Below are 22,117 nucleotides of genomic sequence, written 5' to 3'. Positions count from 1 at the left end.
TAAAATACCAAAAAAGATTAGGGAGTCGCAGCCCGCCTCGTTCATAAGGAAGATACAGGAGTAATAAGCGAAGCCTTGAGCGTCTATTATTCCAAATAAATTTAATAAATGCCTTTTTCATATTTGAGAAAAAGGAAGGAGGAGGGGTCAGGGGGATTGACTGAAACAAATATAGAAATTTAGGGAGAATATTCATTTTAATGGTATTCACCCTTTCAATAGTGAGAGGAAGAGACATCCATCTGTTCAAACTTTCGTTTACCTGAGTTATCAGAGGAGTATAATTGGCTGAGATAAGATTTTTTACTTGTGGAGTAACTTTGATTCCCAAATATCCAAATCCGTCTACAGAAGTTTCATAAGGGTGTTGTTTTACTGGATTTTGTCTCTCCTGTTCATTAAGAAAGAGGATAGATGACTTTGAATAGTTAACTTTGAAACCTGAAAATTTTCTAAATTTATTAATCAATTTGTTAAGATTTGGTATTGAATCTTTAAGTTTTGTTAAAAATAAAACAATATCGTCTGCGTAGAGAGATATCTGATGCTCTACACCTGCAATTTCAATTCCCTTTATAGATGGGTGAGTTCTAATTGCTATTGCCAAAGGTTCCAAAGTCATTACAAATAATAAAGGAGAAAGTGGACAGCCTTGACGTGTGCCACGATATAGATTAAATGGTTTGGAGATTAAGTTATTGGTAATTACTTCTGCAGTTGGACTTTGATACAAGGTCTTCACCCACTGGCAAAAATTCTGTCCACATCCAAAACGGCTGAGTATGTCAAATAAATAGGACCATTCGACTCTGTCAAATGCTTTTTCTGCATCTAACGATAAAATACCTGTATCTTTAGAGCCATCCATCTCATGAACGATATTTAGTACTCGCCTGATGTTATGAAAGGCCTGTCTGTTTCGAACAAAGCCATTTTGGTCCATTCCTATTAGGGACGGTAGATGAGCTTCCAATCGAAGGGCTAAAATCTTGGCTATAATTTTGGCATCATAGTTCATTAACGAAATTGGCCTAAATGATTCACATCTGTCTAAGGGTTTATGGGGTTTAGGAATGAGTGTTATTAATGCAGCTCTTAGAGAAGGAGGAAGACAGCCCTCCAACATAGACTCTTCATACATTTCTAACAAAGGAACTGCTAATTTATCTTTAAAGGCTTTATATATATCAATTGGTATCCCGTCTAGTCCAGCTGTTTTACCACTTTTCATATTCACAATAGCATTTAAAATTTCTTTACTAGTTAGAGGTTCCTATAGTTCTTTTTTGGCTTCAATGCTTGTAGAAGGAATCAAAAGATCGTCTAAAAATAAAGTTTGGTCCATGCTGCATTCTGATGATTCTGTATTGTATAGCATTTGGAAGAATTTGGAAAAAGTTTCATTAATCTCATCTGGGTCTGAAGTCAGATTACCAGCTGTTGTATAAATATTATGTATAGCTTTACTTGATTGTAATTGTTTTATCTGACAAGACAAAAGTCTACTTGCCTTTTCTCCATACTCATAAAATGTTTGTTTAAGACGGATTAAACTGGCTTCAGCTTTTGTTGCAGATATTTCATTATATTTTGCTCTTAGAATAAGCAGTTCCTGTTTAAGTATGTTGGAATTTGACAAATCAGAATATATATCTTCTTCTAATTTCCAAATTCTTTCTTCTAAATTTTGTAATTTCATTTTCCTTTTTCTATTGACAGAGCATGTGTAGCTTATCATTTGGCCCCTTATATAAGCCTTAAAGGCTTCCCATCTTATAGATGCAGATGTTTCTTTCAGATTAGTTTTAAAAAATAAATCAATTTGAGTACGAATGAACTCCATAAATTTTGGATCATGAAGCCATCTTGGATGAAATCTCCATCTACAAGGCCCTTTTATAATTTTGTCACGAATAAATGAATGTTCAGAGGGATCCAAGTGCGAGTTAAACAAAATAATATTTATTGACAAAGTCAAACAAAAATCAAGTAATGAATGGTGCTAGTGCTAGGAGAGATCAGGCAGGAATCAGACGGGAAACAGGGTCCAGAAATTAGTCCTCAGATCCTAAGCACACAGACAGAACAGCACACCATAAGCACACATAACGAACTGACAAAGACACACAGAAAACGTGGCCCATATATAGACCCGAATATGAGCCTCAGCTGGCGAGCTCATCAAGCCAGCTGAGTGCCGTCATCACACGTGATCAAAACAAATACATGAGGAGAACAAAAACAAACCAACGTGATCAAACAGACACTCCGGAAAAGCGCACAAACCTGCAACCGTGACATTACCCCTCTCTCAAGAGCACCTCCTGGTAATCATCGATAAGAGAGTGATCCAATATGTCCTTTGCAGGCACCCAAGTTCTCTCCACCGCACCGTAACCTTCCCAGTCCACCAAGAACTGAAATCCTCGCCCCCTCCGTCTCGAGTCCATAATGCGCTTAACCGAATAAACGGTCTCCCCATCTACGAGACGCGGCGGGGGGGGGGGGGGGGGGGGGGGGGGGGGGGGGGGTTGGGGGCGAGGTGAACCGGAGTGGGCGGGTTAATCGCCGTATGAAAAACAGGCTTTAATTTAGAAACGTGAAACACGGGATGTATTCTACTGTACGCTGGAGGAAGTTTAAGGCGGACTGCCACCGGACTAATGATCTTGATGACAGTGAATGGGCCAATAAATTTAGGTGCAAGTTTATTACATACGGAACGCAAGGGAATATTCTTAGTTGAAAGCCACACTTTTTGACCGGCGACGTAAACGGGAGGCTTCGACCGGTGGCGATCGGCTTTAGCCTTGGTGCGCGCACCCACTTGGAGGAGGGTCTGTCTGGCCCTGTTGCAAGTGCGTCGACACCTCTGGACAAAGGCGTGGGCAGAGGGAACCGCGACTTCGGATTCCAGACCGGGAAAAGCTGGTGGCTGGTAACCTAAGCTACACTGAAACGGAGAAAGGTCCGTAGCCGATACTGGTAATGAATTGTGTGCGTACTCCACCCATGGGAGCTGCTGACTCCAAGAGGAGGGATTCTGGGAAACACAACAACGTAACATGCGCTCGAGATGTTGATTGGCTCTTTCGGTTTGTCCGTTACTCTGAGGATGAAAACCAGAAGAAAGACTTACAGTCGCTCCCAATAAATGACAGAATTCTCTCCAAAATTTAGAGACAAATTGAGGCCCCCTGTCAGAAACCACATCCGTCGGGAGGCCATGAATGCGAAAGACGTGATTAATGACAGCATCCGCTGTCTCTCTGGCTGAGGGTAATTTGGGCAGAGGAATAAAATGAGTAGCCTTCGAGAACCGGTCCACAACGGTCAAAACAGCCGTATTGCCACCAGATGGCGGGAGACCGGTAACGAAATCTAGCGAAATGTGCGACCAGGGTCTCGAAGGCACTGACAGCGGCTGAAGGAGTCCAGCAGGGGGGCGATTAGAAGTCTTAGAAACAGCACAAACAGAACAGGCTAAAACAAACTCGCGTATGTCCCGTGCCATAGCTGGCCACCAGAATCGCTGTTTAACTAAGAATAATGTACGACTCACCCCTGGATGACAAGCCACTTTGGAGGAATGTCCCCATCGAATGACGTCAGACCGAATCCCCTCCGGCACAAACAATCTACTAGGTGGGCATCCAACCGGGGGCGTTACCCCGTCCAGGGCTGTGCGAACCCTGCTCTCGATCTCCCATGTCACTGCAGAAATACAAATCCTCTGGGGAATGATGGGCTCAAGAGACGTATTGCGCTCGGAAGAATCAAAAAGATGGGATAACGTGTCAGGTTTGATGTTTTTGGAACCCGGCCGATAAGAGATGGTAAAGTCGAAACGTCCGAAAAATAATGCCCACCGAGCCTGCCTGGAGCTGAGTCGTTTGGCGGACCTGATGTATTCGAGGTTCTTATGATCGGTCCAAATGATAAAGGGAACCCCCGAGCCCTCCAACCAATGACGCCACTCCTCCAAAGCGAGTTTGACCGCCACCAACTCCCTATTACCAATGTCGTAGTTTCGTTCTGCGGGAGATAATCGATGAGAGAAAAACGCACATGGATGAATTCTGTCATCCGAGGCGGCGTGCTGGGACAGGATAGCGCCCACCCCCACCTCTGACGCGTCAACCTCCACCACAGACTTGCCGGGAGGGATCAGGTGTCACTAGAATGGGAACTGAAACAAAGCGGTTCTTCAGATTGGAGAATGCAGCCTGTGCTACACTCGACCACCTGAAGGGAGTTTTGGAGGAGGTTAAGGACGTCAGAGGAGCGGCGAGCTGGCTGAAATTGCGAATAAAATGCCGGTAAAAATTGGCGAAGCCCAGAAATCTCTGCAGGGCCTTACGAGACTCGAGACGGAATTGGCCAATTTACCACAGCCTGAACCTTCTCTGGATCCATGCGCACCCCCTCGACTGACACAATGTGTCCTAGAAAGGGAACAGACTGTGCATGGAACACGCATTTCTCCGCCTTGACAAAAGCCCATTCTCTAGCAGCCGCTGAAGCACTCGCCTGACGTGCTGCACATGTTTCTGGAGAGAACGAGAAAAAATCAGAATGTCATCCAGGTAGAAATAAATAAACTGATCTATCATGTCTCGCAACACGTCATTTACGAGTGCTTGGTAAACCGCAGGAGCATTATAAAGCCAGAAAGGAAGTACACAATATTCAAAATGCCCCCTAGGGGTAAGGAAGGCGGTTTTCCACTCATGGCCCTGCTTCATGCGAACTAAATGATATGCGTTGCAGAGATCTAATTTCGTGAAAAACGACGCCAGTTGCAGACGTTCGAACGCTGAAGACATCAGCGGCAAAGGATACGTTTTCTTCACCGTGATGCTGTTTAGCCCTCGATAGTCAATGCAGGGTCTAAGAGACCCATCCTTCTTTTTCACGAAAAAGAACCCCGCCCCCACCGGTGAAGAAGAGGGCCGTATGATCTTGGCCGCTAGAGAATCAGAAATATACTTCTCCATGGCCTCCCTCTCAGGAATAGAAAGTGAGTATAACTTGCCTTTAGGCGGAGAGGTACCTGGCAATAAATCTATTGCACAGTCATAGGGAAGATGAGGAGGCAGAGAAGCAGCTTGAGACTTACTGAACACTCCCTTCAGGTCGTGGTACTCACTGGGCACGTTTGACAGGTCCATGCGCTCCTCCTGAAACACAGAACAAGAAACAGCAGAACGAGCAGACGAAAGACAGGACTGATGACAGTTCTCACTCCACGAAAATATAGTATTAAGACCCCAGTTAATATGAGGCTTATGGAGAATCAACCAAGGATGACCTAAAACCACCGGTGTGTTGGAACAGTCTGTTAAAAAAATGAAATGTTTTCAACATGATTTCCAGACGTGATCAGTTTTATGGGTTTAGTGGAGTGAGTGATGGTGGGAAGGGAAAGTCCGCTGAGTGTGTGTACTGCAATGGGTTGCGACAGTGCTATGACCAGAAGTTTAAAACTGAAAGTGAAACTAGAGTCAATGAAGTTTCCCTCCGCCCCGGAATCGACGAGCCCCTGTGTCTCTTGAGTTCCGGAACCCCATGATAAAGTGACGGGCAGTAATGTAGCAGACGTAGAGGATTTGTCGGGATCTGCCCAACTGCATCGGTTCCGGGTCAACGCTCCCAACTTCCGGTGCCATCGCCAAGACCGGCGAGTCAGGAACAGGATCCGGAAACCTGTTTTGCCGCATGCGACTCTCACGGCGAAGCAGTCTGGAGTCCACCCGGATGGCCAAATCCACCAGCTCGTCGAGAGTTTTGGGAAGATCTAGGGAGTAGATCTCGTCCTGAAGACGATCAGAAAGGCCATGAAGGAACATGTCCCATTGAGCCTCCGCGTTCCAGCCGGATTCAGCAGCCAAAGTGCAGAACTCAATAGAATAGTCCGCCACGCTCCGATTCCCCTGGCGGAGCTCAGCGAGGACTTGGGCGGCCTCTCTCCCAGAGGCGGCCCGATCAAAGACCTTTTTGAGTTTCTTAGAGAACAGGTCGAAGGAGGAACAACATGGTAATTTCTTCTCCCATGCTGTGGTTCCCCATTGAGCCGCCCTTCCCGAAAGGAGGGTGATAACGAACGCCACCTTGGACTGCTTTGAAGAAAACAAAGACGGCTGCAGGGAGAAGTACAGGGAGCATTTGGACAAGAAGGACCGGCATAAGTGAGGCTCCCCAGCATAGCAGGTCGGCGGAGGAAGGCAAGGCTCAACTGAGCGACCAACGGTAACGTTAGCACTGGCAGTCACCGGCGCTGGCATCACCTCTGGAACTGGTGCAGGCTCCGCTTGTGCTGCTCCAGAAACCAGCTGTTGGACCTGAGTAGTCAGTAATGACACCTGACCAACCAAGGCCTGGATAGCCTGTGCAGTCGTGGCCAAAGCCTCATCCTGGCGATCGATCCTGGCGTTGCTAGTTGTAAGGAACTCCAATATCTGTGATGCACTCGCTAGATCCATGGTAAAGGTCAGTTCGTTTTGTCACACTCAAATAAATGGTCAGATAGATCCAATGTGTGAGTGAACAAAAAGTATTTATTTGACACAGTCAAACTCAAAAACAGGTGCAACAAATGAGTGCTGTGCTAGGGCAAGGAGAACAGGGCAGGGATCAAACAGGAAAACAGGCTCTAGAAGAAACTCCTCACGGTCCTGAGCACAGACAGAATAGCACACATAAGCACACGTAACGAACTGACAATGAACACATAACACGTAGCACTTATATAGGCACGATAATGTGAATCAGCTGGCGAACAATCAATCCAACGGAGTGCCGTCATGCCACGTGACCAAAACAATTACACGTGGGCCACAAAAACAAAACAAACCCACATGATCACACAGACATTCCGGAAGAGCGCACAAACCTGCAACTAAGATAACCTTTTTGAATGGTTTTTCTCTGGTGTGGATCTTCATGTGACTATAAAGCCCGGAAGATTTGCTGAAACTCTTCCCACACTGAGCGCATGTGTATGGTTTTTCTCCAGTGTGGATCCTCATGTGTTTTTTAAGGTATGATGCATCGCAGAAACTCTTCCCACAATGAGTGCAAGTGAATGGTTTTTCTCCAGTGTGGATCATCATGTGTCTATAAAGCGACAATGATTTGCTATAACTCTTCCCACACTGAGGGCATGTTAATGGTTTCTCTCCAGTGTGGATCCTCATGTGTAGATTAAGGTATGATGAGTGGCTGAAACACTTCCCACAATGAGTGCATGTGAATGGTTTCTCTCCAGTGTGAATCCTCATGTGATTCTTTAGCTTGCTTTTGCTTGCCAAACTCTTTCCACACTGAGTGCAGGTTAAACAACTCTTGTCTCTCACTTTTAAAATACCATCAGTCTCTAAATGAGTTTTGTCCTCAATTTTGACATGATGTTCCTCCTCTTTACTCTCCTCGTAGTCTTTAATTAGGTCTGAAATAGAAATAAGTTTACTTTTTAGTAAATCATTAAAACTCAGTGAAAAGGAAGTGAAAACATTGGCTACACAAATCTTGTGACAAGCTGCTTCTTTGAAAGTACTTGATTGTGTGACATTGACAGTGAAAAGTTTTATAGACAATTATGCTGACTTTCTAGATATTTCATATAATAGATATTGTTGTGGCTAGGTCAAACAATTATGCTAAATGTTCAAATAATTCTAGTCAATCAGTACTAACAGTTAATGTTGCTCAAGGCTCATGTTCTTAAAGGGTGTTGAAGAGGCCAGAGTCAGATGGAAGCCGTGTTCTGGATGGTAAGTGTCACAAACACAATATAATTCTGTCATACAGTGGTGGAAATATGTTGAACAAACTATGAAAGTTTTTTGATGTTAACAATTTTTCTTGTAGATAATAATGTAAAGAGAAAATAACCTTTTTTCAAAGCTTAAAATTGTAATAATCTTTAACCAATATATCTGTGTTTGCAGCAAATTACTTTTTAAAATTATGTTAATTTAAATATCACAGCCTATCCTGTAAACATAATTATAATTAAATGTCTTTTACTGATTTACAGTGGGATGAAATGGAAAGACTCCTGGGAACCATTAAATCACTTTTTGTAAAATACAGTGGGTTATAAAAAAGGAATGCTTTTAAAAAAAGATTTGTCTACTGCTGTTGTTGCTATTTTCGGTGCATGTCTTGTTTTTGTTTGTTGTTTTAAATCTACTTTAACTCAGCACATGTTTAAACCCACATTTTGACTTATTTTGTTTTATTTTTATTTTTTGAATTGTATTATAATACATTTTTCTGTTAACCTAGAGTAAAGACTTCCACGCACAAAGATAACCACTTACAGTATTTTCATCTACGTCATATCTGCAGCCACTAAATCACTCGGCAAAATTGTTTGAATGTTTGTATTTGAAAAAACTAATATATATATATATATATATATATATATATATATATATATATATATATATATATATATATATATATATATATATATATATTAATGATTTAAATGTAATAAATGCATTTCTGGTCCTTAAGGAGTTTTATGGCTCACATCAGAGCCATTAAAGTGTGCATTTGCAGCATAGATACAGACAAAAGTGTTATTTTTTTTTCAAATGTTTGTACCACAGAACACAAACTAACACATTTATACATTTTCACTCTGCAATTTATAGTAAGCTATGTGTAGGCACAGTATAACACAAGGCAAAACTATTTATTTAAAAGACATTTGTGAGAAGTGTACTAATTAATGTAGAAATAAGTGCAGAACACACACACACACAGTGCTCAGCGGAAATGAATATACCCTCTCAGAGATTTATTCTTTAAATTAATTCCTTTTATGGAGTGCTATACAAAAAGGTATTTCTGTATATACATTAAAGTTACATATACATTACACCAAAGTAAAAACTGAAACAAATGTAAGAAAAAGATTGATCCCCCTTTTTATTAAGTGCTTTAACTAATTTATTTCAATATAGTTACTGTGTATATTGTGACACATAATACAATTTAGTGAATATTACTTTTTACATTGCACTTTTGATTGGTTAATCGAATTAAACTTTAATTACACCTTTATCCACCCCTAAACCTATCCATACCCCCAAACCTGTCTCCAAACCTTAGCTGTATTTCACCTTCAGAGTATCAGAATTGTTCTAAAAGACATTATGAATACCGTAAGTACAATGTATTTACTTTTTTGATATATAGATATCAAAACATTTTGATACATTAATACCAGTGTGTATGGGAGCGCTATTTCTATGCTGGTACATGTGTCAACACCATACCGGAAACCATCCCATGTGTTTCTTAAGCTGCCCCGAATGAGTGAATCTCTAGGGTTGGGTATCGTTTGGTTTTTCGATACCGGTGCTAAATTGCTACTTTTAAAACGATACTGGTGCCAAAACGGTGCCTGAATCGACACTTTTTAGCCACAAAATGATGGTGGACGACTCTTCAAAAATATTTTATTTGACAAATTATTTTTAAAAAATTATTTTAATAGAACAATATAATTACAGTTTAAAGTAAACATCAATTCATATTGTATTACATTAATACATTTCCTTTGATCATTTGTTGGTTAGCATGAATTTAAAATTTGCATTATGAAATTACATTAGCTTACTATTAACCTGTGGGGGGCGGGCAGGGGCCACATACTTTTAGGAGCACATTTAAACATATATATCACAAAATACTTAAAACATTATTGGAAGTCATTTATTTTCATGCATCACTCTGCAGTCTTCATAAACAAGATAATTAAATAACTTACTCAAAATAATCTTCCTTGTTCATTTATTTGACAAGCAACGTTGTACTGATGAAGGAGAACACATTTCTAACATTCAAGTACATCATGGTACATTGCTGCACCTGTAAACTTTAACAGGCCTACAGTTGAAGTTGTTTTATTTTGCTCTCCCATTCATTTAAAATATTCTTTCTGAAAACTTTTACAGTGTTTCCTAAAACATAATTATTCTGGAGTCAAAATAAGTCCTATTTCTTATTGTTTATTTCATGAATAAAAGCTGACTGTTTTTAAATTCAAGACTGCATTTCCTAATGTTAAACTATGTACACTAGATTTCTGATTAATAATGGTCTCTGCATAGCAGAGGACTTCCTATATTAAGAGTTAAAATCGCTATTGAAAACAGAAGTCTAATATCATCAACAGTGGACATTTTGATAGTGTTTCACAACATCAACATAACTGAAGTTTAATCTTTTTATTCCCTGTGTCAATTTGGGCATCAACTTCTGACGAGTGCGGGGAGCTGATGCGTGCAGCGCCGTCACAGAGATAGCATAGTGCCAAGAAAACAGAGGGAGCGAGCATAAGCGAGTGCCGGAGGGTGCTAAAGCACGCGAGAGAGGCTCTGCCTTTGAGCCCCCAAATGTGTCATTAAGTTTGACATGTTTCCCCCTTACACACACTTTTGTAAAGACAGTTGCTGTGTAAGAATCCTTGCTTGTAAAATACGCTTTAGAATGCTTGGTTTAAGCAAATTGGATGAACGTGATCATGCATGTTGATCTGAAGAGTGTCGCTCTCGCTCACCGAAAACCACTGGTTCCAGGCTGAATGCTCTGTACTCTGCACGTTGCGTGCGTCTGTTCCCTAGCGACAATAACAATCGCCTGATATCGCCTGTCGGTATTCCTCAAAGTTGTTTAGAATTAAATGTTTAGTGATGCTGTGACGCAACGCCTATATGTGCCTTTTTTCATGCACCCCTCACGTCCATCCCGCAGCACCGAAATTCATACGCTGATTTAATACCGGTACATACCAGTTACCAAGGTACCGGTGCTATAATGGCACCGGGTTTCGCTACCCAACCCTAGTACACACTGATCATGTCTACAGTTTATCTCCAGCGTGAATCCTCTGATGTTTTTTCAGGGTTCCTAATTGAGTAAACCTCTTACTGCAGTGTGAACACTTGTACGGTTTTTCTCCAGTGTGAATCCTCTGGTGCCGTTTCAATTCTGCAGCTGTAATAAAAGTCTTCTCACACTCCAAGCACACATACTCTTTTACACTAGTGTGAATCTTCATGTGGTTTTTAAGGTGTGATGAGTGGATGAAACTCTTCCCACACTGAGGGCATGTGAATGGTTTCTCTCCAGTGTGGATCCTCATGTGTAGATTAAGGGATGATGATTTGCTGAAAATCTTCCCACACTGAGGGCATGTGAATGGTTTCTCTCCAGTGTGGATCCTCATGTGTTGATGAAGGGATGTTGATAGGCTGAAACTCTTCCCACACTGCGTGCAAGTGAATGGTTTTTCTCCGGTATGGATCCTCATGTGTTTATTAAGGGATGATGAGCAGCTAAAACTCTTCCCACACTGAGTGCATGTGAAAGGTTTTTCTCCGGTGTGGATCTTCATGTGTCTATAAAGCGACGATGATTTGCTAAAACTCTTCCCACACTGAGGGCATGTTAATGGTTTCTCTCCAGTGTGGATCCTCATGTGTAGATTAAGGAATGATGAGTGGTTGAAACTCTTCCCACAATGAGTGCATGTGAATGGTTTTTCTCCGGTGTGGATCTTCATGTGTCTATAAAGCGATGATGATTTGCTAAAACTCTTCCCACACTGAGTGCATGTAAATGGTTTCTCTCCAGTGTGAATCCTCATGTGAGTCTTTAATTTGCTTTTGCTTGCCAAACTCTTGTCACACGGAGTGCAGGTAAAACAACTCTTGTCTCTCACTTTTAACACACAATCAGTCTCTAAATGAGTTTTGTCCTCAATTTTGACATGATGTTCCTCCTCTTTACTCTCCTCGTAGTCTTTAATTAGGTCTGAAATAAAAATAAGTTTACTTTTTAGTAAATCATTAAAACTCAGTGAAAAGGAAGTGAAAACATTGGCTACACAAATCTTAATTTTGATGCACATTAAATGTAAAGACATAGCAGATCATATTTAGATTGATCTTGTCATATTTACCTCCTGGAGTCCATTACACAGATACACATTTAAGCAGATTCTAATATGATTACTCCCAGATTAATTTTGGTTATATTGATGAGACAAAAATTTGAAAGCTGTAAATGGCCAGTTTCTATTTGTATATATTCGTAATCACAACAAAACAGTTTGTTTTTGTAAAACTTGTAAAGCAGATATGGAATGCTTTTTCATTCTGTGCCTGACTGGTAAACCTGTTAAAAAAAACAGCTGAATCTCTGCTAATATTTGCCTCATAGACATATGACACATGTATATTATCTGCATAAAGCTTTAAATCTGCACCTTTAAATGACAAATGTTCTAGAGGTATGTAATCTGTAACAAATGCAAAGCAGAAATCTAACACTTAACTGTTTCAGATCATCAAACAAATGTAAATATTAGTCAAAGATAACACAATTAAACACATTGTGCAGTTTTTAAATCAAGGTTTTTATTCTTAAATTGAAGACAAAATACTGATCTACACTGACTTGTGTGAAAAAAGAAATTCCCATTAGAACAATTTTAATTTATCACACCTGCTTCAAGTTCTCTAGCCACACCCAGACCTGATTACTACCACACACGTTCGCAATCAAGAAAACACCTAAATAGGACCTGTCTGACAAAGTGAAGTAGACCAAAAAAAGCCTCAAAGCTAGATATCATGCCAAAATCTAAAGACCTTTAAACACAAATAAGAAAGAAAATACTTGTGTCACGAGTTAAAAAAAAAAGACTGAGCTCAAATGCAAGTCTTTATTGAGAAGCGAGCCTTGGAAAAACCAAAAGTCAAAGTAAACACCAGGTCGGGTGAGCGCTGAGGAAGTGCCGTAGGAAAAAACAACCAGACACTCACTCACTGGTGGTCTTGGAAACATACAGGGTGAGTAACAAAATAATATGCACACAAATGATCGATAACATACTGACAAACATGAAGGGGAATGATGTGGTATAAACAGGAAAAAAGGGAAACGAGAGCTCCTGTGACTGCATATAAAACCAGATGACAAGAGATAATCTGTAATACAGATCAAAGCCCCTTTCACACAGTGATACCGGTAAATATGCAGAAAATTTCCGGAACGACTTTACCGGTATATTCAAAAAAGCGCTGTTCACACAGGTGAGGACGTTACGGAAATTTTCCAGAAAAGACCTTTCACAAATCCATTCCAAAATACCAGTAAATTCTGACATCATTCACCACAAATGAGCCTTAAACGGCTGCGCTTGTATTTGTAAACATTTTACTACATTACAAACTCTGTGGATGATCAATATTGTGAACAATACAGTATTGTGAACAGTTCTTCGAACAACTTCGAAGAAAACATATGGAGGATCACTTTGGCATGTCGAGATGTTCATAATATGTGCGTGTGCTGGCGCTCACAGGCTGTTTCACAGGCACACGCTAAGCGTGAAGGTAAACAAACAGCGGCTTATCATAAGCATCTCATCGATGATTATTTACACAGTTGGCATTAAGAAGAACATATAAACATTATCTGACTAACTTCTAACTAAATGCGTCTGACTGTTCTGATTGGCTAAAGCAGGTGTCTCACGTCAGCACGTTCTAGACGTGCACGCGTTCTTTCCGGCAATCTTCCTTCTGCATTCACACAGCGCAGCATTCCGGCATATTACCGGGAATGTTACAACTTCTCTTTCTGGAAAATAGCCAGAACGAATTTACCGGTATTTTCAAAAAGGATCTGTTCACACATACAACCTTTCCGGAAAATTGCCGGTAATTTTCCGGAAAGGTCTGCATTTTCCGGAAAGGTCTGAAAGGGGCTCAAGAGAAGAGAGCCAAAGAGTAAGGTATCAAAGGAGGATGTCACATCAAAGATTCAAGTGTTACCACTCAGTGGGTTATGTCACAAGACTTGCGTCACTTTATTGTGGCTTTGAGGCTCAATGGGATTCTAATTACTGGCCAAAGTTATATAAAATTACACTTTATTACAATATATATGTTGAATATAAATAATTATAATATGTATTATATAATATTAAATTAAATTACATGGGGGCCATGGGGGGTGGTTCGTTCAAACAACCCGAAACCCCCTGGCTACGGGCATGGCACAGTGATCTGTGTCATTACAAGGGCTTTTCCCACAGCTGGTGGAGAACACGAGAGTTCGGTTTGAGTTCAGTGTAGTGCATACATTTTCATTGTTTTCACTGTAAAATCCTCACTGCGTGCGCAGATTTAGGAGACATTTATGCAGAATGCATCTTTGCACCTAAAAACGTCAAACGCAGCACCAAGAACAGATTAAAACAGTTGTTATGTGAACTTGATGTAAAAAAGCCTGCAATGCTTGCACCGCCTGCAATGCTTGCAAATGATTGGTTAATATCAGCTGTCAATCACTCAGTCAATGCCTTCTGCCTTCAGATGATACAACTGCGAAAATGTGAAGCGCTGAAGATGAGAGAATGAAAATAACATACAGATTTACCTAAAGATATTAATAACGGCGCATCTTATTAGTGATCATGTGCTGAATGTTAATCCACCATTTACACTTTTCCAAGAGTGGATAAAAGACTTCTAGTTGCTTCAAGTCCACAGGTAACAGTGTTTGGCACTGAACCTACACATTTAAGTGCGAGAGGTATTGTATAACCCTTCATTTAATCCTCACGATGCTGTCAACCGTGCAAGCGGCAGCTATATGTAACATTTAACACAGCTCATGAAAAGACATAAGTAAGTTATAAAAAGAAAATAATAAGTTATATATCAATATAAATGTGGGGCGGGGCGATGGATCGTGATGCCGGCTAAGCATCGTGAAGTTTGTCGGCCATCAGCGATGGACAATGGCATCTAAAAAAATAATACAATTGATCAGCTACACTCAACATCATCTTCCGAAGAGCTTCATAAGAAAATACTTATTCTGCAAGCGGAATGACTCCTTGAGGATCTCCACATAAGATCACGCCAGATTCATTATGAACATGGTGAATGAGCTGGCAGGTTATTGTGTTACTAACTGAAAAAAATCCTCAGCAGCTGGTGTTATAGCAGCAGTTAGTAAGGATGATGGCAGTATTATTACTGATAAACAGGGTATTAGTGATCAATTTAAAAAACTTCTATAAAACTCTTTACAACTCTGAGGTAAACTAAATTGAACGTATTGAGAGCTTTTTTAATTATTAAGAATTACCATCCCTCTGTGATTCAGATCAGGTGACAAAAGAAGGGATTTTAACACCTTCTGAAATTGAAAATGCAATTAAAAAATTGAAAACCGGAAAAGCACCAGGCCCTGATGGTTTCCCGGCTGAGTTTTATAAGAAGTGTTTATAAGTAACACCCCTGTTGTGCAAGGTATTTGCTAAAGCTCTTGTTTCGGAATCCCTCCCCCCTTCATGACATCGGCTGTTATAACAGTACTTCTTCAAAATGGTAAGGATCCACTTAAATGTGAATCTTATCATCCGATCAGCTCACTCTGCTGTATAAAATCCTGGCTAAAGTGCTGGCAATTAGAGTGGAGTCAGTCATGAGAAAGATAATTCACCCAGATCAAACTGGTTTCATTGTTGGGAGACAGTTATCTTACAACCTTTGTTGCTTATTTAATATTACTTATTTACCTAAAATAATACCAAATCCAGAGGACTTAATTACTTTAGATGCCCATAAGGCATTTGAAAGAATAGAGTATATCTATTCATTTACAGTGCTTAAAAATTTGGTTTTGACCCTGGACCTAATGGCTCGTTTCCACTGACTGGTACAGTACGGTTCGGTTTGGGTCGGTATGGGTCACCTTTATCAGGCTTGCATTTCCACTACCAAGGGTACCCTTTTAGTTGACAAAGTTTCAGTCGACGTCATTTTCGCTCGAGAAAATGTCTACAATAAAGCTGCACAGGTCGTTCACATATCATATGAAAAGCACTTCTCATAAAACAGATGCTTTATACACATAAATACTTGTGTATAAATGTTTATTACTAACTTTTCTATGAACATTAGTTGCAGATCTACTGATCTCACAGATCTGCAGATCAATGACAGTGCGAAATACCCTACTGTAACGTCTGTAATTATATAAAGTAAATAAATAAATTAACATATAGGAAGACATACAGACCCTTACAGTCTCCGATATGTTAGCAACTACAGAAGAACTACACAAAGCAGACATTTCATCCTTAATTAGATTCAAAACAGCACAAAGTATAGCCTCCAGTCAGTGAAAACCTCTCATCTGTGTCTGTAATCTTCAGCAGCACATGAAGCCTCTGTTAGAGTCATTCCTTCATTCCCAGTTCATATTAGTCCAAAAGGTGATAATAAAGACTAAAACAAGGCAGTTTGTTCACGTTTGCTGAATAAATAACATGCTGCTTGGCTTCGCCTTTTTTCCGCGCTCCACTCCCACATTTGTCCTTTTCTTTCTGAATGTGTCACAGAATGTGTCCCGCGTTTGTCAGCTTCTCACAGGATCAGGTTTCCAAAGCTTGTCAATAATTAACCGCATGTTATTATTATCAGCTCAAGAAGTTTGTTATTTCAAATAGAGAGCGGCGAGCGTAAGGAAGAAAGCGAAACCACTCGGGCTTCAGACTGGCTCGTAAAAAACTACGCTGCACAGGGTAAATCTGCTCTTCTCCATGGCTTTGTGGCTGTTTATCAAGACGACGACAGGGTTTGTTTGATCCCGGATCGACCATGGCTGCATATGTATATAATTCCGCTGTAATCTCTCGCTGTGTATTTCAAACATGGCGGGTCCTTTGTTTAGATTCTGGCTTGTGTCTACGAATGACGTATCTCTGTAAACCAATAGCGTTCAGCTGCACGTCTAGCTCTGCCTTTTAGGGCCTACTCACACTATGTCATCCGTACCATGCCCAGGCCCGTTTCCCAGATCGTTTGAGAAGTGTGAGTGCGCTGAATCGGGCTCAAGCACGGTTCACTTGGCCGGCCCTGGCCCGGTTGGAAGAGGTGTGCCTGAGCGCGGTTCACTTGGGCTTTGGCACGGTATGCTTGTGTGTGAGTGCAAAACGCGCCAAAGCCCGAAACTGAAAGCGAGACGTGACTTTTAAGGGGCTGTTACATATGGATTTATTAATCATTCTTACTGTTCAGTGAACGCAAACTGCCGTAGTTTATTACAGACGAGAACTCCTCGAAGCACGACAGCTGCGTGGCTTCAGCAGACCTCCTCATTCCTGCAGCACGAGAGCTTTATGATTGTTTATGAGCGCCAAAAGTGGCAAATCTGTTTGGCGAAATATCTGACTGCGTGTCACCGCATCCCTAAGGACTGTTTGGCGAAATATTCGACTGCATGTCACTGCATAACAAACGACTGAAACGATATAACTAGAGAAATCTTTACTGTGCTGTTGAGTGAGAAAGCGCTTCTCACTGAACAGCGCAGCAGTGATGACGTAAGTGTGCCGAGGCCCGTTTGTGGTGTGAGTGCGGGCCCTCGGGGGAGACGGGAGGGGGACAAGCGCTTTGGCCCGGTTCGAGGCTGCTGTATCTAGTATGAGTACGGCCTTAGTGTTTGGGACCTTTTCGAAAGGGTGCCAAAAAAGTGGTATGGTACGGTTTGGTTCGATACGCCTTTTGACAGTGGAAATGGCCATAAAAGTGTACCAAACCGAACCACTCAGTGGAAACGGGCCATAAAAGCTTGATTAGCTAGCCCAGGTGTGTCTGATTGGGGTTGGAACTAAACTTTGCAGAACACCGGCCCTCCAGGACCAAGTTTGCACATGCCTGCTCTAGAGGAACGAGACAGGGCTGCCCTCTGTCCCCTCTGCTCTTTGACATTGTCATCAAACCTCCTGCAACCATATTAAGGAACTCAGATGGCTTGCAAGGAATTTTCAGAGAGGGACAAGAACATAAGTTTCTGCTATATGCGGATGATCTACTTTTTTCTGTCAATTCCAGATACATGCATTCCAAAAGCTCTTACAATCATTTCAGAATTTGCAAATGTTTCTTGAGACAAAGTCAATCTAGCAAAAAATCTCCTTTTCCCTTTCAATGATAGAGCACAGCAAATGTCCACCCAAACCTCTCCATTTTAAGCAAGTCCTGATAAATTTGTATATCTTGGTGTGAGTGTGACACGTAAATATAAGGATTTGTTTAATAATAATTTTTAAATGACGTTAGACAAAGTAAAACGAGACATGACGCACTGGTCAACCTTTCCTTTATCTTTGGCTGGGAAGATCAATTCCATTAAACTGATAATACTACCAAGATTTCTGTTTCTATTTCAGACTGTGTCTGTTTGTATTGCCAAGATTATAGATTTCAGCAGTCCAATTTTGGTTTAGGAAAGGAGTTAACTGTGTTAAAGACCTGTTTAAAGATGGCATATTTATCTCATTTAACAGTTAAGAACAGACATTGAGATTCCCCAGTCTAATTCTTTTAGGTACCCTCAGGTCCATAGTTTCATTAAAAAACACTTCTGTCCTTCACTGAACCAACCAGAAGCATGCTGGATAGATGAATTGGTAAATATGGACCCATATCAAAGGGGTATGATTTCCATGTTATATGAAGTGATCCAAAGAACTGCCCTCTCCTTCCCTAAACCATATAAATCAGAAATGGGAAGACGAACTGAGACTAGAAATATCAGATACAGCCTGGCAATATGCCATAGAACTGGTACACTCATCTTCTGTATGTGACTCAGATTCATCTTGTCCCAGATGTGGTTTGGAACGAGCAGATCAGTCATATGTTCTGGGGATGCCCTAAATTACATAGATTTTGGGCCAATATTTTTAGACAATTTTCATCTAAATGTAATAAAGATATGGATCCTAATCATTTGACCTCAAATTTTGGTACAGTGACAGAAAAAATGTACCTGTCAGCTAATCACATAGAAATCATGTGAAATGTGAATTAAATTTAATTACAAAACTAACCCTAACCCTAACGAGCAAACGAGTGAAAACGAGGAGTGAAAAAAAATCGCACGTCTCCCTCCCGGTCCTCAAATAAGTTGCACACCTTTCTCACCCCCGGATCTCTTCTCGCTCTTCAGACACGTCATACACTGTCTGCATTAGTTTCAAAAACAGATTTCTTAACGATTTAAAATGGCATCTTTGGATATCTTTTTTGCTGAAGATACTGTTGTCCTGAAAAACTTAAAACAAAACCTTTAAAAAAAAAACTTACATATACCAAAGGAATGGTACAGCAGAACATTTTGGCAGTTTTAAAAAATCTACTTTTTTCTAACCGCAGTATACCTTGTAAACTGTTGTCGTCACATGCCTAAGCAGCAGAACACTGTTTTTAGGATCTAAAAATTATTTTTTTTTTTAAGTCTCAAGCAAAAAGGATTTGAATGTCGCCGCCTGCTGGTACATGAAGAATATGGTCAATACTGAAGAATTTTACACTCAAATGTTTGCATTTTATCAGCATAATGTAATCCATTACTTAAGCAGAAAAAGTCATTTTTAGACTAGTTTGTTGGCCAGTTGTAGTCAGTGCAATGCTAAACGTTATTGTTTCACTATAATTTGTTCATTTTGTTTCACGTCGTCCCACAGCAACATCATATAGTTAAGAATACTGTACAATGTTTTAGAACAATTTATTATTTTAGTGTCAATTTCATTCATCAAGTTTAAAATTGGGGGCATCCATGTTTTTTTGACATACTTTAAACAAGAGTTTCTGCAGGTTTCACCAAGTTAAATTTAAGAATTTTAAAGATTTTTTAAGACCATTATGACTGAAATTTTAGACTCATAAAGGGCTAAAGGCTAAGGAATTTTTCAAATGGCTAAGATGAAAAGATTTTATTTTGCCCGATGAAAAAATATCATAATTTAATTATACAATAATAAATAATATTTTTAAAAATTATATTTTAGATATTTTTTTAGCAAAAGATTTAAAATTCTGTGTAGCAACAAGTAAGCTTTACTTGTATCCATACACTTTTTTTCCTAAGTAAACTTTCTTTAAAATTAATAAATAAATAAATGAACAAATGCTTTAAACGTTTTAAAACCTATAATAAACAAAATATATGCACAACAATCTGTCTAGGTCGATGTCCTCAGCAGTAATGGAGCACGTTTAAACAAATGTTATTGTAAGTAAATATTTAAACCATTATGATAAATAGAGTTAAAATGACCTTTTTGAATGAAAAGTTTTATTGAGATGGGTTGTTGGTGATTGTAGATTGAAAATTTAGATTTTGGAATTTAAGGCACCGCAGAAACCCTGTTTAAAAGCAATAGCCCCGGTAATTAGTTATTATAATAATGATGTAATTCTAACTCAGATACTATCTGTGAGAACTAGAAACAACTACTAGAAACAAGTTTAAACCCATAAAGAAGTTGATGAAAAAATTGTGATCAACGTGACATATGCAAATGAAAAGTAAAAGTCAACACTATAACCGTAATAGCAGATATCTTCTATGAGAATACTGTAGGTCAAATATCGTCAGCTCATTTGAACTTTAATTTATTGTTTTTGTTTATTTTATATAGTGCCAGTGCTCAAGGACGCTTTACCAACAGCAGGAGAACAAGAAAAACAATAACCTTAAAAAGGGAGAGAAAATGGGAGACTAATAATACATTAAAAGATTGACAAAAGACACGAGAACAAGTGACAAAAGAAACTCATTCCTGTCTTTCAATGAGTGCTTATGTGCGTTTAGGAGAACTAGGCAGCACACTCAGGGCTGCAAGATGAATTTAATTTAGTAGCCTATTCTTAATATTAAAATATATCAGTATGAAAACCAACCTGTTTGTTCCTGCAGATCTTCCTGTTTGACTGTGAATGTCTCTTCAATCTTCACATCTTCACTCTCCTCTTTAATAAACGCCATCTTTACAATAGTGTGGAGATCAGTCGCTTCAGCAGGAGTTTTTCTCTGTGTTTGGACACTTTATCCTGTTCAAAATGAACAAAACAATGAACAGAAACAAAATAATTTATCTTCAACACTTGCTTCAATAGTTTTTTTTATTTGAGAGTAATTAACAAAAAGAAATCAGGTGAAACATTTAATTTAAACACTTATTATACACTTTTCTGTTGTTTTATTCAAACAACAGCCTTCAGTTACTGAGAATAAAATAGTACTACTAAAATACTAAAATAGTTGTATAAAGGGTTAAAATAATATTTCCAACAGCATGAACATAATATAGCATCGTATAAAAAACTTAAAACTTTAGAACTTTAACTTTAAATCAGTTTATATCTGTAAACGTTTTAAAACAAACCTTTCTCCAGTTGAATCACAGCGACGAAGCAGCGCTGCCTGATGACGTCACGCGCCACGGCAAAATAAAAGTCTTTTTTGTTTAACTTTTTTGCCACTATCTGTTGCAGTCATGACTTATTGATACATTTCTCCCATGATTTTCACTTTGTCTGCTCTCTCTCTCACAAACCTTAAATCTAAACATTTTCTTAACTTTTTTAATCCACTTTATAATGACTTGTATGTCTACAACACTTTCTATTAATATCTGAGTCCAAATCTCATCCTTATAATTATGACCTCTTCTATTTCTACAACTTCATAGGCCTATATAGGGTTTCTTTTTTCACATGAATTGTTGTCTCTTATTATCTGTGTTCCACGTTTCCTGCCATTCTTTAGCAATATCTGTAGTAATATTTAATTTACTTTTACTTACATAAGCATTAAAGGGGTAGTTCACATAAAAATTACAATTCTGTCATTTACTCATCCTCTACTAATTTCAAAACTGTTTCTGCTGAATGCAAATAAAGAGAATACAGGGGCAAAAAACAGCCACTGTATGGTTCAACAGATCCTATGGACTTGGGGGAAACCAGAGCACCTGGAGGAAACTCATGCGAACATGGGGAGAACACACAAACAAAAATGTCAACTGACCCAGCTGAGAATCAAACCAATGACCTTCTTACTGTGAGGCGATCAGTGCTACCTACTGCACCACTGTGATGCCTCACATGTATAATTATTTGAGGTATTAAACTGGTATTGGAAAAGAACTTCGCTTACAAATAGTTGTTATTTTTAAAATGTGTGAAAAAGCACCATTCAGATGTAGCGACTGTATTGATCT

At 39.6% G+C, this 22,117-nt stretch overlaps 3 protein-coding genes across 3 annotated transcripts in view; all 3 read right to left on the bottom strand.

Annotated features, from left to right (window-relative positions):
- Positions 1-22,117, bottom strand: part of LOC137491238 (uncharacterized) — a 1,025,816-nt gene that overhangs the window by 41,374 nt on the left and 962,325 nt on the right. The window lies entirely within an intron of this gene.
- LOC137491231 (uncharacterized) overlaps positions 1-22,117 on the bottom strand; it is a 498,327-nt gene that overhangs the window by 301,107 nt on the left and 175,103 nt on the right. The gene's annotated exons all lie outside the window — the stretch shown is intronic.
- Positions 8,686-21,310, bottom strand: LOC137491242 (uncharacterized). Its single transcript, XM_073947862.1, has 3 exons — positions 21,281-21,310; positions 20,796-20,945; positions 8,686-11,832 (listed from the first exon to the last, which is right to left on the bottom strand). Exons 2-3 carry the CDS (start codon positions 20,878-20,880, stop codon positions 10,880-10,882), a joined length of 1,038 nt encoding a protein of 345 aa, XP_073803963.1. The 5' UTR covers positions 20,881-20,945; positions 21,281-21,310; the 3' UTR covers positions 8,686-10,879.

The sequence above is a fragment of the Danio rerio genome, chromosome 4 (genome assembly GCF_049306965.1).
Source record: "Danio rerio strain Tuebingen ecotype United States chromosome 4, GRCz12tu, whole genome shotgun sequence".
In the NCBI taxonomy this organism is placed as follows: Eukaryota; Metazoa; Chordata; class Actinopteri; order Cypriniformes; family Danionidae; genus Danio; species Danio rerio.
The sequence above is the reverse complement of the archived record's forward strand: the minus strand, read 5'-3'. Positions and strand labels throughout refer to the sequence as shown.